At 47.4% G+C, this 15,630-nt stretch overlaps 1 protein-coding gene across 6 annotated transcripts; it reads right to left on the bottom strand.

Annotated features, from left to right (window-relative positions):
- Positions 1–365: 365 nt before the first annotated feature.
- LOC112556779 (calexcitin-2-like) lies at positions 366–15,549 on the bottom strand. Of its 6 annotated transcripts, none has more exons than XM_025226145.1 (9): positions 15,400–15,549; positions 14,296–14,615; positions 13,567–13,700; positions 2,464–2,565; positions 2,249–2,301; positions 1,582–1,719; positions 1,269–1,398; positions 1,048–1,145; positions 366–664 (listed from the first exon to the last, which is right to left on the bottom strand). In XM_025226145.1, the coding sequence occupies exons 3-9, from the start codon at positions 13,622–13,624 to the stop codon at positions 518–520; spliced, it is 726 nt and encodes a 241-aa protein (XP_025081930.1). In that variant the 5' UTR covers positions 13,625–13,700; positions 14,296–14,615; positions 15,400–15,549; the 3' UTR covers positions 366–517. The 6 variants fall into 6 exon arrangements, with proteins under 6 accessions (XP_025081930.1, XP_025081929.1, XP_025081928.1 ...); XM_025226144.1 differs by having other exon boundaries at positions 14,296–14,825; positions 15,400–15,547; XM_025226143.1 differs by having other exon boundaries at positions 14,296–14,835; positions 15,400–15,544.
- Between the last annotated feature and the right edge of the window lie 81 nt (positions 15,550–15,630).

Below are 15,630 nucleotides of genomic sequence, written 5' to 3'. Positions count from 1 at the left end.
GGATAACGGTTAGTTTTAGCTTGTGACTTTAGACCAAGTAAAGGTTAACTTTAAAAGACTTTTTTGAAAAAAAAGGTACTGTTCCATTTGCTAAAGGTATCGCCAAGGAAGCCTGTGTATATAGGCTTTGTAAAAGCAGACCTAATTAAGTGATCGCCGTTTCAAGCGGCAAACTGTGCCGCTGACAGGAATGTATCAACGGCGGAACTGATTTATGGCGGATATATTCCTCTGATAGCATTTGTCGTCCACAAGATCATAGGAGCGTGACGATGACAGGCGACAGTGACACAGATACAGGCAGCAGTTGCTGATGTAAGAACCATGTCCATTTACAGAAGAAATGCAATCTCTGAAGCAGTTAATACAGCGCAGACACATTTATTTCTAGCTCTCTATCAGAGTATATAGTATGACAAGTTTCTCAGCAAGGTACGCACAGAAAACACGGCTAACTGTCCAGACCACACTATCGGTTGTATAAAAATCCAAGGGCGGGTGCCAGTGGACAGACTGGTCAGTTCTTGTTTGTTGCCTGTGACTTGCCCTGCTCGAAGTCCAGTTTTCCCGTGATGAAATTCCCTAGGGCGCTAGGGTCGTCGGAGCGGTAGTACTCAGCCGACAGGGTCTTGAAGTAGTCCAGGTCCACCTTCTTCTCGTGGTTCTGTAACAGCGCCACACATCTGATTGACTGCCATCAACGCCATTATCGCAACCATCACCGCCACTCAGCAAACGCCATTTTTTAACATCACTTACACATGACACTTGCATATGAAACTTATTTACATCACTTACAGGGTCCTTCCATTTGTCTGTGGGTCATTCGATCTTTTTTACTACCTTAATTCTTCTTCATTCTTCTCCCTCTCCATCCCTCCCTCCTTTTTAGTAGTTACTTCCCGACTCCACATACATACACTTCCTGAACACATGAGTATTTACTCCCCCCAACCTGCTTGCCCGCCTTGTTCTATCTTATTTCCAGTTCGCGATGGTCATTGGCAGTAAGTATAATGGAGCAATGTACACTGTGTCGCTACCCACATTTGAAAACAGCAGGTAGCAGGTCCTGGCATCCTTGGAGGACACACCGAAGTCGGACAACACATATTCGAACTCCTCCGTGTCGATGACGCCGTCGCCTGCACACACCAAGCATCACACGTGCGTGAAAAACTGGACAAACATAGGTGTCCCACCATGTGCTCGAAAATCTTGTTTGAAAAAAAACAAAACAACAACAACCACAGTGAATACAATCTCACCCGTTCTGTCGTAAAGGTTGAACTTGTATTCGACGTATCGCTGCAGCCAGTCTGGTATCTTGTTCTCTGTGTCCACTTTGTTCTTTTGCTCAGCCACGTTTTCTCTGTGGAACTTCTGCCACATACTTAGCTGCGACAAAAGTAACTCCTAGATGTAGACAGTCTTTCACAACTATTAAAATTATGCAAATACTTATACTTTTACTGTTAAAGGATAGGGTATCATGTGGACATGTTTGAGGTTCTAGGGTAAATCGCCGCAAAGTAAACTGCATGATACAGACAAACAGACAAAACAAAACAAAAATCTTACCCATTCTTCGGCGCTTATTCGACCATCAAGATTTTTGTCCCCTTCATCTTGCAGTCGCCTCCATATTTCGATGAAGAGTTCTTGTGTTTTGATGAATTTTTCCGATCCCTCCTTCCAGCCGCTCAAATGACATATTCTCTGTGGGTTTTGAGATATAACGTTATACAGACAAGTTTCAGAAAGACGTCAGTTCACTAATATATTCAAGAAAACATACAGACAGACAGACGGACTGCAGGAGATAATTGCTGTAAGGGTCTTTGATTCCAGAGAAAAGTTGATGATGCCATTGGAGAATACAAATCACTAACTGCGTATACTGTAACAGCGGCATGTTTCAAAAAACATATAGGTATGTTAAGTTAGTTCTAAAATACTTGCTAAAAGAGTGTATTAAAATATTTAACAGTAAACATATATTAGATGTCAGAATCCAGCCTAAGCCTTGCTTGTTGAACAGTGAGGTGTATGTTAAGCTCACAAATAAGCAAATGTAGCTGCTCTCTTTAAAACATCTGTGGTTTCTCTTAGGATTGGGACTGGAATGTATGATATGATCATCTGTCTATCCCTTCAGATAACACTAACAGTGCAAGATTATAATTATAGGCATGAGCGGGAGGGGGTGAGTTTCCAACGACCACAAATACACTCAAAAGTAACTCACTTGTCTGGCCATATCAAAATCCTTCCATTCCAAGACACCATCCTTGTTAATGTCTGCGACACATATTTTGTTAATGTAATTGTAATGTTAGCAATGTACATTAGTTTCTGCGTTAATCTGCAGCATTCAGAAAATAACTTTCTATCAAGTCTCCCATGTCTCCAGAACATAACCGACATGCTACAAACGACAGAAGACCCAGAAGTCATACGTACCAAAGAAAGTAGTAAACTCATGTAGCAGTTTCCTCTTTTGAAATTCTGACAGATCCGGTACTGACACGAACAAACCCATTCTCTTGTTGGAAGAAGCGCCGCCTAGAAATAAAACAAATGTTTACTTATTGTCAGTGATGTCTCTCCCTCCTTACTGTCGTGACTAGGAGGACATGCAGGCCTCTTCTGTTCAAGACTGGTGCCGATGGCTGTAAAGTGCAGATGACTGTAAAGTGCAGATGACTGTAAGTACAGCAGGTCTACAGCAGCATTATGTCGTTATGTCGTTATGTCATAATGCAAAGCGGATCTTGAGAGGCGAGAGTCACAACTGATAAGTCGCACGTCACGTGATTAATCTGATGGCGGCTGTAGACACTAGATTGACTAGATTGACTAGACAGTGGCTGAACTGTCAGCAGTGGTTGGCTGCTTCACGTTAGACGACTTTCCAGCTGTCATCCAGTCTAACGAGGTCATGAACCCGCACATAGCAAGATTCAAGATTCTCTATTCTACCACCTTCTCTATGGTATTGAGATATTAAAAATATATCAGTACATGTTTATTTAAGTAAGGTTCTAGTACAAAAGTACTTTTAAACATTCTATAATTTGGATAAATTTGTTTATATTCGAGTTCTCCTATCCAGTTCTGGATATACTGGTCCTGAAGGGACCTGTCTACTTTCTTTTATGACTATTAATCTTGTTAAGATTGTTCAGAATAAAACTCTGGGTCCTTACATCTTAGGTACCTAATTTTTCTAAATCATTTTTTCTGGTAGAGTTTACACTGCTTTCGTGTTTTTCTCTTGTAGTCATGTCCAGCTCTAGTCATGCGTGACTGGGAATCAAAAGGTGATTCGAAAATATCTGTATTGGGATTTGCTTGAGGTGGGGAAATGTAGGTCTGTGCTATTGTGGATGGCTTGTTTGCACGACAAAATCGAAAATCAGTTTGACCAGAACAAAGAGCAAACAAGTGACGAAGGTCTGTCTAAGGTTCTGTCAACAACCGACAGTAAACTGTCTCTCGGGGGATTTGCCGTTAACAAGCATTAACATCTAACAATCTCTCATATTGATCATCGCTATATGTATATATAACACCTCATTGTTGTGAGGTTGACTGGGTATCGATAGTCGGATGGCTGAACTGTTAGTTGAAATACGAGCGAGCGGACTGTTTGCTCACAGTTGTGAAGTTGAATTGTAGGACTTGTGGCCGAGATGACAATCATTCCGGTTATGGTGGGAATGACAATCAGCATACAACAGATGTCAAGTTACAGTCAGCAAGACGAGAGATATGAAAGTACTGTGAATTACAATTAGCATACAACAGATGTTAAATGACAGTAAGACGATAGATATGAAAGTACTGTGAATTACAATTAGCATACAACAGATGTTAAATGACAGTAAGCAAGACGATAGATATGAACGTACAACCAGCGAGGCAACAAAGGTGAAAGTATAAAGAGATCAGTTGTTACTCCACAGTTACACTGTGATGAAACGGTGCGTGGCTGTAGAGGGATGGGCCTCACTCGCCCTTAGGGGAAAGGGGTCACTCTGGCTGGCTCGCTCCGCCCGCTTTCACCCTCACCTCTCAACCGCCCGTTCACACGTCCGCACGCGTCCTGACTAACAGTCACACCCGCGTGCGCAACACTCAACTGACACGACAGTGTACATGTAAAAGATTATAATTAAAACAAAAGCACATTAGGTTGACATGAAGACAATTAAACAATGAATTGAGAAAATAATATGATCTTACGTATCCGCACGTATCTGCACATAAGTCCGGACACGCGGTCCGTCCCTGACACACAATTCACAGTCTTGGAATAATATCGCACTGATAGTCCCACTCGACTGCTTCGCCCGTTGCTCCCTGAAGATGGGTGTAGCTGACTGCGTACACCTGGGCTTCTCGGCGATTCCTTGTCACTGTCCCACCACGGTTGCCCCAGGCAACGGATGCAGCGACGATACTCGTAGTAGCGCTGACTCCTGAACTGGAAGTCGTTATTTCCCGAAGACGGGTGCAGCTGCCTGCATACACCGGGTCTCCTAGACGATTCCTTGTCACTGTCCCATCACAGTTGCCCCAGGCAATGGATGCAGCGACGATATTCGTAGTAGAGATGACTGTAGGCTGTTCTGTAGATGACCATACTGGACCGGTGGCACGGTGGGGTCTGCCAACCGCTGCCTCGCACGTCTTGCTGCAGGACACAGTAAACTCCCTCACTTGTCGATGGGAGAATTAACCCTTGGTTACAGCGCACACCTTCCTCTCTACTCCACCAGATCACAAGTGCCAGCAGGTAGTGATACGTTCTGACTGAACGGGCTTCCCTATTTCAGACCTGCTGCCTGCGACTGACAATCACTCAGAGACTATGTCTCTGCTGGAACACGAGGGAAAAAGCCCCGACTAACCCTCTAACCCTAACTATATACTACCAGGCCACGTGGCTACTCGCCACCCCTCGTCCCCGGTCCTAACGCTATCTCTCTAGTACTAAGGCCACTACTGACCACCGCGCTATTCTCTACTACTACACCTTACACCCCCTTACCATGGGCCTATATCACCTCCATCAATCGAGGTGACCTGTCACATCAATGAAAACGAACAGAGAGGCTTCCCTCCACTGTCCGCTTTCATGGACCGCGGCCCACCTGTAATTATCTAACCGCTTACCCTGGGCCTCGATCGCCTCTATCAACCACGGCGATCTTTCAAGTAGAAACGGACAGAAAGGCTTCCTCTCGCTGTCCGCTTCCATTGACCACGGCCCCCCTGTAATTATGTATACCCGCTTCGACTGTTGTTGTGGCCTTGAACCAGGTTGGTTCATGACACCCCCCTACTCAAGAGTAAAACCTGGGGTTTTGCTTAAAAATCAGGCCAAAACAACAGTGAAGCCTAAAACTATTATCAAAACTTCCATACATTCTGAGCGACACGCTTCCAGTAACACGTTCTTGCCGCTTTCATGAAACAACCAACTACTGGGTACTCTACCTACTGTAGAGAGATACCCCAAACGCAAATCTTCAAAATCGTATACATGAATAAATATTTACACGACCTACAGAGCCTAGAGGTGTGCTTACCCACGCACACGCGACTCGCCTAGTTCTATCTTGCGGTCGTTTCGCTTCCAAAGATCCCATTCGGCCCAGTACGGAATGAATCTTTGCACACTATCCAATGCTGTCAAGCCGTATGCTAACCCCGCACATGTGACATGACTAACGCCGCCCTTCGGCCCGTGTATGTCCGGCACTATACTTGACCTGACATCACTAAACTTGACCCTACCCTGTGTAAGGCCTACGTCATCTTGCTCACTGAACAGTTTCTTTACTGAACCATCGATGATCGGATCAGGTTGACAGGCAGCGCGTACCGCTCTTCCCCCTGGGTTAATTACCCTACCGACGCTGTTCGTTGATAGCCAACCAACCGTACCCTGACCGCGGACCGCTTTGTTTTGGTTACCGCGCGTCTTACTGTTCCTCGCCGACACCGCAATCGGCTGATTTCTATCTACATGCGACATACGGTCGGCTTCCCCGTCCGTGTCCCCTGTCGCACCCTCTCCTGCAATTTCCGCTATTGCCAAACTCGATTCTCTTCCTACGCTATTTGTTCCTACACCTCGAACTTCGCCCGGACTGTGTGTAAAGTGGGCGTCGTACTTCTGGATGAGCAGCGACCCCATCACCAGTCGGTTATTATTGTGCAGTTCTGCCTTTGTCAACCTCCAGGTTACTTGAGATCTACCGACTTCTGCTGCTAAATCCCTACCTAGCCAGTTTACTTCTTTCTGGCGGTGCAACGACTTCTGATAACGCAGGCTACTTACTACCTGTGCGTTGCCATGAGCAACGCGTTGACGTTCCCACACCGGACCTACTCGCGGTGTCCTCATCAAGGCGCCGCCCACCCCCTTCCGGGCACGCTGCACCCTTTCGCGATGGCTACCTGAGGTGAAAAGCGCTTTACCTATCCCTTCCGATGTAACCAAACCTTTCTTGCTGACATCACGTGATGTCCTATCCGACCCCAGCCGTGAGGACGCGTGCCTTCGCCGGTCACGCCTTCTTGACCTCTTACCCCGCTGGGTTCGCTGGCTTGCTGACCTGGCTGTAGGTCTCTGCGCAAGCCGCCAGTCTGATGCATTCTGTGGCGATTTTACCCTTGCCTCCAACTGGTAGTGCATTTTCACACCTACTCGGACTCTCTCAGAGTCACTCGTTTCCTCTGCAAGTTGTGTCTGTAAGCTCTCCAGCTCACTCTGCTCCAGCTTCTGCATCGCATAGGTGAGCTTCAACTGCCGCTTCTCTTGATTTTCTTGTAGCAGCTGTTTTCTCGGCCCCATCAGTTGCTGAATGTCAGTCAGCGTGTTTTCGTACCAGGCTTGCTCTTCCTTTAAGAGTTCCTGACCCTCAACTGATTCTGTGTGGAGCCTCTGTGCTCCCTCTAATAACGCTGATGCAGCCTTGGCCATTTCATTCTTCTTCTTGTTGCGTTCCCCCATCTTCTTCTCTAGTCTATGAATAGGGTTTTGCATGTCACCAAACTTCTCCTCATTTGCATACATATTGCTGGCCTCCTTTCTGCGCTGTAGACGTGACTGACTTGTTCTATCCAGCTCTTGCTTCCTGTCCGGATCTGGCCGAATCCGACCCAGGTTGGCGTTTGTTTTAGACACTAACTTGTTGAGTTTGTTCTCCTCTTTTCTAATTTTCTTCCGCACACGATTCAGAGCCTTTCGGGCGTCTTTATGTTCCCGCTCTCTGTCTGCAATCGCTCGAAGCAAATCTTGCAACTCTTCCTGCTTTGCTTGCTCCAGTCTCTTCGCCGCTTCATATGTTGTATTACTGCGACGAATGGCTTCCTCCAGCTGCTGCACCTCCCGATGCATCTCGTCGTGCCTCTTCATCTGTACGGCTCCGACCGTGCGGTCACTTCTGAAAGTTTCCGCACATTCTGTGAGTGTGGGGCTTACTTTGACAACCACTGTCTGTATAGTCACCCACACCTCCCCGTCCCTCTTCGCTGGCGATACTGCCGGTCTCACACCTAAGCCCGACTCGCCGTCTGCGATCACTGGGACGCAACGGACAGCTAGCACCCCCCACTCGGGATCGCTAGTGTCTCCTGTCTGCACTGGCACCTCAAAGACCTTTGGATCCTGGCCTCCAGGATCATCGCCGTCTTTGGTTCGTACCAGTCGGTGCCAGTCTGTACCTCTCTCGACAGTTGGCACCAGTCTCTCTGGACTGTCACTGACACCAGGCTGCAACAGTACTTCCTTGACAGCTAGCACTTGTTCCTCAAGATTGCCAGTGTCTCCCGTCTGCAACGGCACCTCAAAGACCGTCGGCTCCCACCCTCCAGGATCACCGTTGTCTTTGGCCCGCAACAGCACGCTCCTGACAGCTGGCATTGGTCCCTCCGGACTGCCACTGTCCCTTGCCTGTAACGGCACTTCCCTGACAGCTGACACTCGCCCCTCCGGGCTGTCACTGTCTCTTGCCTGCAACTGCGCTTCACTGACAGCTGGCACTTGTTCCTCAAGTTTGCCAGTGTCATCCGCCTGCAGCGGTTCTCTGACGACAATCGGCGCCCGCATCTCACGATGGCCGTTGTCAACCGCCTGCAGCGGCCCTCTAACGACAGTTGGCACTTGGTCTCCAAGACTGCCACTGTCACCTGTCTGCAGCGGTTCTCTAACGACAGTCGGCGCTCGCATCTCACGATGGCCGCTGTCGCCCGCCTGCAGCAGATCCGCACTACCAACCGGCACTCGCCTCTCGCGATCGCCACTTCCTGCTGCCTGCAATGCCCTAGTACCGCTAACCAGCTCTCGCGCCTTCCTAAGACCCTGGTCCTGTACCTGCAGTTGCCTAACAGCGTGACTGTGCCCGGCTTCGCTCACGAGGAGATTAGGAAACTCTACACCTCCTAACCCTCCTCTCTCACGGGTAGTCCCCCCTCCTGGGAAAACCCCCTCCTTCCCGCTGGCCTGCTCGCCAGTTTCTACTCCTCTAGCTTCTTCCTTGCTAGGATTCACTTCGTTAACCTTAACATCAGCAGCATTTCTACCACTAGTATACGCGCCGCTGGTCACCGCATCGCCAGGCCCTACGTCGCTAACCTGTACATCGGTAGCACTCCTGTCACTAGCGTATGCGTCGCTAGCATCTACCTCGCTAGCTAGCTTCTCCCCCCTCGTGGTTACAGCCTCACGCAACTCGTAACCACGGGGACAACTGCGCGCATAGTGCCCTACCACCCTGCAGTCGTAACACTTCACACCTACAGATCTCCTCAGCCTGTCGGACTGTTGGGGACAAGACCTCGGGTCATGCCCTGCACCCCCACACCTAGAACAGCTAACAGCGGGCGCCACCCCGCGCTCTGACCTGTAAGTACCTGCCTCGGCCGGATCACTATCATCTAAGCTGACTCCGCCTAGCCGGCACACCTCTCGCAGAAATTCTCGCTCTTTCTCGCGCTTGGTTCGCTCTTTCTTTTCCTTTTCAGCCTTCTGGCTTTTGACCCGTTCGAGCGCGCGTTCGCGTGCAACTCTATCTTCCTCCTCTACTCTAGCCTTTTCCTCTCTCTCTTCGGCTATCGTTCCCCAGCGACAGCCCTTTAAATTGTACTCTATAAACTGTCGTGACTCTTCCTCAGTTTTACCTTTCTCTTCGCAGATTTCTTCTAATATCTCTATAAACTCGCGCATTACTAGCTCTTTCTCGCGTTCTACTAGCTGTCTCTCGCGCTCAGCTCTCCTCCTCTCGCGTTCTTTCTCGCGTTCTTTCTCGCGTTCAACGTACTCTCTCTCGCGTTCAGCGTACTCTCTTTCTCGCTCGCGCTCGACTCGATCTTTCTCCTCTTTTTTTTCTTCCCACCATTTGTCCAACTCTCTGTCTATATACTGCCATAAATCGTTTCCTACTAGCCCACGCTCTACTCCGGCTTCTTTCAACTCCTTTCCCTTTTCCCTGCGTGTTAGACAAAATTTCTTATCCATTGTAACTAACTCTAGAGACCCTACAGCTACCATGATCACTTATTCTGCTTCAGCTACTTGCTGGCCACTTGCAACCTGTTTACAATCGATGCGCATTGATGTCAAATCAGCAATTAATTAAGCAATTCTGATAGTCACACAAGTTAGCTAGCATAGTAAAATACATCAATACACACAGAATCCTAGGTTCAACAACATGTCATGTATAAAGAGTGATACGACATAGGACGAAGGACAACACTCGCACTTTCGACCTCTTCTTTGGACCTGAAAACAAATGGTCAACCTAAACATTCAGATCCCGGACGAGCCCCCATTTGTGATGAAACGGTGCGTGGCTGTAGAGGGATGGGCCTCACTCGCCCTTAGGGGAAAGGGGTCACTCTGGCTGGCTCGCTCCGCCCGCTTTCACCCTCACCTCTCAACCGCCCGTTCACACGTCCGCACGCGTCCTGACTAACAGTCACACCCGCGTGCGCAACACTCAACTGACACGACAGTGTACATGTAAAAGATTATAATTAAAACAAAAGCACATTAGGTTGACATGAAGACAATTAAACAATGAATTGAGAAAATAATATGATCTTACGTATCCGCACGTATCTGCACATAAGTCCGGACACGCGGTCCGTCCCTGACACACAATTCACAGTCTTGGAATAATATCGCACTGATAGTCCCACTCGACTGCTTCGCCCGTTGCTCCCTGAAGATGGGTGTAGCTGACTGCGTACACCTGGGCTTCTCGGCGATTCCTTGTCACTGTCCCCACCACGGTTGCCCCAGGCAACGGATGCAGCGACGATACTCGTAGTAGCGCTGACTCCTGAACTGGAAGTCGTTATTTCCCGAAGACGGGTGCAGCTGCCTGCATACACCGGGTCTCCTAGACGATTCCTTGTCACTGTCCCATCACAGTTGCCCCAGGCAATGGATGCAGCGACGATATTCGTAGTAGAGATGACTGTAGGCTGTTCTGTAGATGACCATACTGGACCGGTGGCACGGTGGGGTCTGCCAACCGCTGCCTCGCACGTCTTGCTGCAGGACACAGTAAACTCCCTCACTTGTCGATGGAGAATTAACCCTTGGTTACAGCGCACACCTTCCTCTCTACTCCACCAGATCACAAGTGCCAGCAGGTAGTGATACGTTCTGACTGAACGGGCTTCCCTATTTCAGACCTGCTGCCTGCGACTGACAATCACTCAGAGACTATGTCTCTGCTGGAACACGAGGGAAAAAGCCCCGACTAACCCTCTAACCCTAACTATATACTACCAGGCCACGTGGCTACTCGCCACCCCTCGTCCCCGGTCCTAACGCTATCTCTCTAGTACTAAGGCCACTACTGACCACCGCGCTATTCTCTACTACTACACCTTACACCCCCTTACCATGGGCCTATATCACCTCCATCAATCGAGGTGACCTGTCACATCAATGAAAACGAACAGAGAGGCTTCCCTCCACTGTCCGCTTTCATGGACCGCGGCCCCCCTGTAATTATGTATACCCGCTTCGACTGTTGTTGTGGCCTTGAACCAGGTTGGTTCATGACATACACGTATGTAGGTGACTTATTGCTATACATTCTCCTCGCTGTATATTGTCTTTAGAACGAGACCAGTCCACAGTTTATATCTCAATGGTCAGGGTTAGTCACGGTGTACAGACCTGTACATGATGCACACCATTGGAGATACAGTGTTTGATGTGTATTAACATGCGGCATAACGGTATAAGATGGAGGAAAGTAACAATTTAGAAGTCTTGGTCGGTTGACACTGTGTTTATCACCTGATCGTTAACTTGTTTGTTTGTGTTAACGCGGTCTCAGCATCCTTCTCTTTTGGCAACCGAGAGATACTTCTAAAATAGAAGTAGCAGATAAATTAGAGTCCATTGAAGTCAGAAAAAAGACAAAGAAGAAAATCCTAGTCAGGTAGGCAGTCTTGTAGTACAAGAGGACTGAATGAGTCTTACCTCTAAACCTTTTAAACTTTATACTATTAATATGCGGAAATCAAGAAAGAAAGAAAAAAAGAAAGAAAGAAAGAAAAAGAAAGAAAGAAAGAAAGAAAGAAAGAAAGAAAGAAAGAAAGAAAGAAAGAAAGAAGAAACAAGCATGAAAAAGTCTTCATTATTTTCTCCTTGAAGACTCGTTGACTTACTTAAAACTGTTTTCCGGTGCAGCTATATTTTCATCTTCCTGACTTATCCATCATTTCACAAGGAGGGTAGCCTACCTTCGTCGAACTATTTGCTCGATGTCATCTAGGCCGTGTCACCAATAGACAGGTAGCGGCGTTCACGCTTGTGTTACTCCACAGGTAACATTGAAATATTTCAAATCACGGGGATGCAGACTCGCACAGACAATACTGCAATGACTGCTTCGTCGAACCAAATATGAAGAAACAGCTGAAGATGCAGAGAACAGAGCACGATGTGAAAATTACTTTTATTTTTGATTGGTCCCAGACCTGTTTGTGCAGCTGCCACTGTGCGACATCCAGAAGGTGGCCTGGTGGCCAACACAGGATCAATACTTTGCGCATGCGTGGATCTGAAAACACACAGTCGTGCACTGCAAAGTACTAACCGCCGGCATATCTCTCCAGCTGCTTCCAGTCATTAGATGTATCCAAGCTAGACAGCATTTTATTTTACTTCGAATAATTTTCTTCGCGTTGAAGAATCTAATCCAAGTGTCTCCTCCTCATCCTCTACAATGGATCACACGATGATGAAGCTACAAAGGGGCATTGGACGACCATGACATTGTATACCACAATTCATTATGCCTAGAAGTCGTATAGAGTTCTTAATATACAAACAACGCGCACCATATGTTTATAGTAGAAATAAGATGCTATCGATCATAGTTCTGAGTCTTTTATTAAAACACTTCTTAAACGATTCTTCTCTTAAACGTCCGTTGACGGTTAGTGCGGAACTCAGGCAGTGAAGGACCCGGACTTAGGTAAAAAAATGGGATTAGACCACCCCGAGCTTGCAGACGACCTTTGCCAAGAACTTACTGAAGGGGCAAGAAAGGACAGCACTTTGCGAATCGCTTTCAGCAGTGAAGGCGGAAGTTGTTTTTGTTGACCTACGTCACGCTGGTTACACGGAGTCATGACGACAGCTGACTGGAGTTGGATTATGTGTGACAAAGGTACGCCATGCTGTTGTTGACATAATCAAGTGATTGTTTTTGTTGTGCTGCTGCAGATGGCGTAGTTGCAATTGATGGACGTGTTACGCACACGTGTCGCAAACCTGACATTTGTTGCATGCACATCAGTGTGTCCTTATGCTCTGGGTCTTTGTCGTATTTTCTTGCCCTCGGTGAATGAGAGAGATACATTACAAAAAAGCATTAAACTGCACTTAAGAACGACACACATGGCTGCGCTGAGGCGCGGAAGGAGACATTGCGGGACTACATCTCTGGCAGGCAGGACGGCAAGTCACGCAGAACATTGTAACCTTTGGAGCGGAAAGCTCAGCGACTGCGAGTCTTATTCCAAGTATAATCCACTTACCAAGAGTAACATCAACGAAGGTCGTCAGTGTTTCCGCCTGGCCTCTTAGAGAGATTGATGTCCACTGTCTTCAGAAAGACAATCAAGGACGAGATGAGAGAGTTAGCTCCACCTTGCATAGTGCGAAACACTTACAGCTCACTGCTCCGACATCCATTGGACTCTGAGACTTTCACCACATCTCTGCCTGACCAATCTATGTTTCACATCTGCAGCAGATAACCGCCACAAGTTGCCGCACACATTGTCTGAGGACCACCTGTTGCCACGACTGTTGCAGCAGAGGGTGAAGTTACTCGCAAGCGTGCGACCGTCGTGGGTGCGGACGTGCAAGCGCGTCTGTATACTGCGACGAATACTTGTTGAAGCATCAGAAATCAAGGAAGGGGATAGTTGTTAAGAGGGGGAAGAAGGCAATAGTTGTACATACATACTTAGAGAAATGATAATGAGAGTCGTGGGTATCAGTGTATCACTCACCACCGAAGAGTTTCCGCAATGCCGCCAGGGGCCCGGGTTGTCCCAGACCGAAACACATTTTGTCCGTTGACCTCACGCAGCCACACGCCGGCTACAAACTCACGGATGCAAGTGTTAATCCTCTTGTGGACTTTCTGTTGCCAGAGATAAAATATTTCACATCAGACGGGCGTTTTTGGTATACTGCCAGCCCTGAATGGTATTAATAGGATTATAAAGTTTATCTTATTTTAAATATTTTCTAGCGAATATTTTCAATAATTTCTTGCGAAACCAGCAGGTGTATTTTTCTGTGAGTTTTTTTTTCTTGTTAAGTAATGCTTTATCATTTAACTCTGAACGACACTGCATTTGTTGTGATGCGTGTATACCGTGTGTGAGTGTGTGTGGATGCATTCACACACTCACTCCTTTTGTTTCATAATGTTGGAGTGTGAGCGTCGTTCAATGTCAACATGGAGTTTGTCCCTTTCCCCCTCCACACCAAAACCGAGCATCTTTGTACTGACGTGTACACTGAGACTTTGAAATGTTAACTTTCTATAGCACTGCACATGGTTGTTTACCTATAAAGATATCGTTACGGAGACATACATCTTTTGAAGTATGTTTTACGTGAATAAAGAAATTCTAGTCTGTTTTACTTTTTTTCCTCTTCTCAAAGAATGGATTGTAAGAGAGGCTCCATGTTAGCCTGACAACGAGAAGTATTTTTCCAGAAAGACTTACCTTGACATTCATGGATCACCATTCGACACTGAAGCTGAGCATGGATGCCTTGCAAGCCACACAGCCTGACTGAACACAGAGTTCACCCAGTGATTCATAAGCAAATCCCACAACCACAATTTTTGTTTTAGTGATCGACTGCAAGCCTCGTCTTCCTGGAGGGATGGATGTGTTGGAGCTGTGCCCGCCGTGCGCTGACGGTGTGTGTCGACAGACTAACGACAGCAAACAGCGAGCAAGGACACGTTAGCGGAAGTGACCAGTGCAGCACGTGACGATGGCGTTAGTCAGGTCGCGGTGCCAGGTGTCGCAGACTCCTCCTGCAACACGTGCTCCGGCATCATCATCAATCACGGGCGACTGCAGACACCGAGGATGCTGGAGGTACACGCACAGCAACATGTCGCTGCTGGGGTTGATGTGGCTACAACCTGCTGGCTGCTTGGCTGTCTGGCCGGCTAGTAATATACTTCTGATTGTTCTGGTGTGTGTCTGAAATGCGTTTTCTGTCTGTCCATCGCTTGCTTGTTCTGATGTTCACTCAAACACATGAACGATCAAACTAATCAAGAAATTCAATAACCAAGGAAAAATTCCAGAAGATAAGGACAAAATTTATAATTGAGGAAGGAATCCAGTAACCAAGGATGAATGTTGTGGTCGAGTGAGGAGTTTAGTAACAGAACAGAATTCAGTTATCAAGGAAGAAATCTTGGAAAAGAAATCTGATAACTGAGGAAAGATAACACGTACACATGTAGGATTAAAAAAAAAAAAGCTAATAAGGAAAACAACAAATCAGACGACGCACAGCCCAAACACCTCATTGACATGAACTGACCGACAAAGTCCCTGACAAGACAAGCTATTCACTGACAAGTGTGACTGAGGAAAGTGTCATCGTCTATGCTCCTCGCTGATGACGTCAACATACACACCACCACACCCACCTCCCCCAGCTCACGCTTCATGCACGCGCGTACCCCACACACCCCAGGACACCCGAACAAAGAACATGAACACGTTTGAACAACAAACTTGTCGCAGTGCAAGAGGCGCTCACCTGTACTGGATCTGAAATTCTCTGCTTACGTAATCACTCACCTTACAGGTGTCAGTGAGCAACTCGACTGACCCACTGGCTACCCCAGCGCTATGGCCGTGGTGTGTGTGCCGCTGTTTCATCCATCTTTTGTGTGTAAATAAATTGTTTATTGTACCGTTCATCTCATCACGAACATCATCGTGTCCCGCCTCTGGTTGAACGAGTGGCTGTGTGATTGTGGCGGCTGAGTGACTGCGATTGTGCATCCGGCGAAACCGGGGGTGACCGCG

The sequence above is a fragment of the Pomacea canaliculata genome, linkage group LG2, assembly GCF_003073045.1.
Source record: "Pomacea canaliculata isolate SZHN2017 linkage group LG2, ASM307304v1, whole genome shotgun sequence".
NCBI classification, from domain to species: Eukaryota; Metazoa; Mollusca; class Gastropoda; order Architaenioglossa; family Ampullariidae; genus Pomacea; species Pomacea canaliculata.
Note: the sequence above shows the minus strand (reverse complement) of the source record. Positions and strands in the feature narration are given on the sequence as shown.

What these genes read in the sequence shown, in the direction of transcription:
- LOC112556779 (XM_025226145.1), bottom strand. Translation starts at nt 13,624, where the DNA reads ATGTGTTTCGGTCTGGGACAACCCGGGCCCCTGGCGGCATTGCGGAAA. An exon ending in GAATAAGCGCCGAAGAATGG is followed by an intron (nt 1,399 to 1,581) that starts GTAAGATTTTTG and finishes CTTTTGTCGCAG; the next exon opens with CTAAGTATGTGGCAGAAGTT. An exon ending in GCTACCTGCTGTTTTCAAAT is followed by an intron (nt 665 to 1,047) that starts GTGGGTAGCGAC and finishes GCGCTGTTACAG; the next exon opens with AACCACGAGAAGAAGGTGGA.